Source organism: Priapulus caudatus, unplaced genomic scaffold, assembly GCF_000485595.1.
Source record: "Priapulus caudatus unplaced genomic scaffold, Priapulus_caudatus-5.0.1 Scaffold25, whole genome shotgun sequence".
Classification (NCBI taxonomy): domain Eukaryota; kingdom Metazoa; phylum Priapulida; class Priapulimorpha; order Priapulimorphida; family Priapulidae; genus Priapulus; species Priapulus caudatus.
In genome coordinates this window covers 107406-111953 of record NW_014577086.1, presented here as the reverse complement: position 1 = coordinate 111953, position 4548 = coordinate 107406, and the positions used below count along the sequence as shown (strand labels likewise).

The 4548-nt window shown below is 51.3% G+C and overlaps 1 protein-coding gene across 1 annotated transcript in view; it reads left to right on the top strand.

The window, feature by feature from the left end:
• The window catches only part of LOC106814058 (polypeptide N-acetylgalactosaminyltransferase 2-like), a 124652-nt gene that overhangs the window by 107732 nt on the left and 12372 nt on the right, over window positions 1-4548 (top strand). Inside the window, exons 7-9 of the mRNA XM_014818331.1 lie at window positions 1179-1266; window positions 1994-2097; window positions 3446-3572. Coding sequence (XP_014673817.1) covers window positions 1179-1266; window positions 1994-2097; window positions 3446-3572 — 319 coding nt within the window. The remainder of the gene's footprint in view (window positions 1-1178; window positions 1267-1993; window positions 2098-3445; window positions 3573-4548) is intronic.

Here is a 4548-nt window from a genome sequence, read left to right as displayed (position 1 = left end):
GGGGGGGGCAAAGACCTAAGGGGGCTCACGATTTTTTTATCGGGTGTGCGTGAGCGCGTGTGCGCGACGTGGGTGCGTGAGCACGTGTGTGTGACGTGTGTGCGACGTGGTTGCGTGAGCGCGTGTGTGCGGCGTGTGTGCGTGAGCGCGTGTGTGCGGCGTGTGTGCGTGAGCGCGTGTGTGCGACGTGGGTGCGTGAGCGCGTGTGTGTGACGTGTGTGCGTGAGCGCGTGTGTGCGACGTGGGTGCGTGAGCTCGTGTGTGTGACGTGTGTGCGTGAGCGCGTGTGTGCGACGTGGGTGCGTGAGCGCGTATGTGTGACGCGTGTGCGTGAGCGCGTGTGTGTGACGTGGGTGCGTGAGCTCCTGTGTGTGACGTGTGTGCGTGAGCGTGTGTGCGACGTGGGTGTGTGCGGCGTGTGTGCGTGAGCGCGTGTGTGCGGCGCGTGTGTGCGGCGTGTGTGCTTGAGCGCGTGTGTGTGACGTGGGTGCGTGAGCTCCTGTGTGTGACGTGTGTGCGTGAGCGCGTGTGCGCGTGTGTGCGACGTGGGTGCGTGAGAGCGTGTGTGCGACGTGGGTGCGTGAGCGCGTGTGTGTGACGTGTGACGTGTGTGCGCGAGCGCGTGTGTGCGGCGTGTGTGCGCGAGCGCGTGTGTGCGGCGTATGTGCGACGTGTGTGCATGAGCGCGTGTGTGCGGCGTGTGTGCGTGAGCGCGTGTGTGTGGCGTGTGTGCGTGAACGCGTGTTTGTGACGTGTGTGCGTGATCGCGTGTGTGCGACATGTGTGCGTGAGCGCGTGTGTGCGATATGTGAGCGTGAGCGCGTGTGTGCGACGTGGGTGTGTGCGATATGTGAGCGTGAGCGCGTGTGTGCGACGTGGGTGTGTGAGCGCGTATGTGCGGCGTGTGTGCGTGAGCGCGTATGTGCGGCGTGTGGGCGTGAGCGCGTGTGTGCGTAGAGAGAAATCGGAGGAGTGATCAGAGGGATCAATAGCTGTAGCAGATTGTTAAATTTTGTATCCATGGTAAACCTATTACGTAATTGTGGAAACATGCGAAATCAGAGGCAGACAGCTGCTCATACATTTATACCTAGTGGTGCTCCTTGAACCCTCCATGCAATTCCTACGTCGCGACACCTTTTGCATCACTGCGAGCGTTGGCTTGATTCTGCTTGCAGGTTTTGACTGGAACCTTGTGTTCAAGTGGGATTACATGACGCCTGAGATGAGAGCGAAAAGACGCAACGATCCGGTCGCTCCCATCAAGTAAGCTTGTCGCTAATAATAATAGGCCTACTTGATTCCCCGAGCCAATTGATACGTATAGTCTGTGTTCGGACGTCTTTAGTGCTAAATTTTTTGCCCCACTCAGATAGTGGCATTAATTTGCATAAGCGGCGCTGATTGGCTGGCGGTTTCGCGCGCGGTGAGTTGTGAAGATTTTTGAGCCCATTATCACAGTCAGTACTACAGTATCATACTATATACAGTATGTGCTATTGCTCTCGTTTTTATTCATGAAAATCCGTAATGAAACTTACATGTAAAGCTGGATAGTCAGTTATATTTCTTGCCGTGCATTGACAAAGCTTTTCCATGATGAGTTCACTGTTATAGAATTAACGGTAAAAGTGTCAAATCGAGCCAATCGGCGCCTTTGTTTAGCGCCATGGCAACAGCCAATCAGTGCCGCTTATGCAAATTAATGCTACTATCTGAGTGGGAATAAAAATCATCTGCTGCCGGGGGGGGGGGGTCAGTCTGCTTCCCGGAGTCTTGCTATCTCTGACTCAGATACACTGTGTAGCGAATCACACTGACGTTGTTCAGCATCAGTCATTGCTGTCCCAGCACGCGTCATGCTTCTGATACACGCACGCGTGCATGCGATCACGGAAGTGCATAAACTCACTCGTTGATCTAACCGTCTTCAAGGGTGACTCTCTATATAATATACTTGCGGCTGCAATTCATTATCGCTATGTTTTCGCAGGACCCCAATGATAGCCGGAGGGCTGTTCACAATGGATCGATCGTGGTTCGATACACTTGGCAAATACGACATGCTGATGGATATCTGGGGTGGAGAAAACCTTGGTGAGCACTCGAGACCGACAGCTTACGATGATATCTGTTGTTCTTCACCTCTTGTTGTTGCTCATCAGACGTGAACAGATGAAGCGAGTGAAATAAATAGACACGCGAGCGATTTGTTCCATGTTGTTACCTGCATGAATCCGCGTGCGTTAACAATAGCAGTATATATTAAAAGGTTTACTTACGGATAGCATACTCGCAAGATACTCGGCAATATATAATATTTAGTGATAATGCGTAACGTCCAACTAAGAGCATCAGCCAACAATAGAATTACTGCCTGCGTGCGCCAATTTTAGCTGATTAAATCCCCATTATTGTCGAAATTCAAGCTTTTACACTCCCAGGGAATTTTCTTTATTGTCAAACTGCGTGTGACGTATATTGCCCTATATGTCGCCGTAAATCGCGTGTCATCTAATAACATATCGCAGGTTAAAACCAGCGGACGATGTAGCGAGTACGTGTATCTGCGTAATTGCTGTCCGTGCCGTGTGAACACAGCCCTCTCGCGACCCTCATGCATACCGGCAGTCGGTGTGCGCGTGGCCGCCGGGGCCAGGCGGTTGACACAGATGAGTAGGGAGCAGGACAAATGAGTAGACAAGCGCTTAAGTGAGCGTAAATGTGTTCATTATCCGCCAGCGTTTTGGCGCACGGCTAGCTCGTGATTGTGGTTGACGGTTGCGCGTGGATAATTGAATCGCATCGCTGTCAGTGCGAGCGCAGCGTCACTAGCTAGAAGGTCGCCAGCTAGACCAGGCAGGCAATTAGGTGTCATTGGAGCTTGTTCATCAAGTTCTGTGATGCGCTGTTGGCGAAATGCGTTTATCTTTTATTAGTTCAACGAAACATACGGCACAACTATAGTGCTGCTACTACTAGTAATATAATAATGTTTGAATGACGGGGAAGGCTGCATGGTGTTGGACAGACAGTTAAAAAATACACACGTACGTCCGTTCTTCCGTGCGTCCGTGCGCGCGTGCGTCCGTGCGTGCGTGCAGGCGTGAGTATGTGAACGTACATTTGCGTGTGTCTGCGATTTCGTGCATTCGCGTGATCTTATGTTAAGGCTATACATGTTACAGCTGCTATGTGTGCGCGCGCGCGTGTGTGTGTGTTTGTGCGTGCGTGCGTGCATGTGTGCGTGTGTGCGCGCGTGTGCATGTGTGCGTGTGCGCGCGCGTGTGCATGTGTGTGTGTGTGGGCGCACGCGTGTGTGTGTGCGTGCATGCGTGTGTGCGCGCACGTGTGTGTGTGTGTGCTCGCGCGCGCGCGTGTGGGTGTATCTGTTAACGCTGCTATGCGTTATAGCTAACTGGTCATGCTTGCTGTGTCTCTGCAGAGATCTCCTTCAGGGTGTGGCAGTGCGGCGGAAGCCTGGAAATCATCCCCTGCAGTCGCGTCGGTCACGTCTTCCGCAAGCAGCATCCATACACGTTCCCGGGCGGCAGTGGAAACGTCTTCGCCAGGTACGTCTAAAGAGCAGCCAATCAGTTGCCCCGCTGATATATTCTCTCGCGCAGGGCATTTATTTGTCAACTGCCTCTACTCTGCATGAACAGGGAAGCTAGGTCGCCTTGTCGTGGCGATTTCCAGCGAACTATATAGGTCAACGCTATAGGACAGTATAGGATAACGCTATAGGACAGTATAGGACAACGCTATAGGATAACGCTATAGTAAACGTTATATGTCAATGCTATAGGACAATGTTGATGGCCAATGTTATAGGACAACGCTATATGCCAAGGCTATAGGACAATGCTATATGTCAACGCTACAGGACAATGCTAACGATAATACTATTTTGGTGACGTGGCAGGTGACGCCTGAGGCGTGTTCAACAGCGCGAACGCTCGCAGCGAACACAGCACCACTTGAACGACACACGAGCGCTTGCTTTATCCAAGATGGCGGCCCCCATGGCGGGTTTCTCAGGAGATTTTAATCGTGAGATTTTAATGTCTTCGAACAAGTACTATTAAACGAATTAGCAGACGAAATTGATATGATCTGATTCAGAAGTGAATGAATGAATAAAAATTGAAATAAAGTTGAAATCGATTGAAATTGATGTCAGAAATGTTAGATTCCCATTCGCCAGATTGCCCGTCGCCATCTTGAAAACAACTCGCCTGCTGCGCGAACAGTCTCGGGAGCAGGATCGCGCACGCTCGCGAGCGTTCGCACTGTTGAACACGCCTCTGTTGATATCTTAGTTACACGGGATGTAAGTGGAATTTAGACTAGTTTCACGCCTGGCGTTTTAATGTCAATCACAGCTGTGGAATGACTGATGTGGCCACCATACTGGTGTGTTAGAGACAGCTGCGCCCACGCGGTCAGTGATGGCTGCTTAATTACTGACTAGTACGAGCACAGGCACTTGTAGCGTTTCAATAAAATATAATGCTAAATAAATACGAAATCTGTTTACTACCAAAG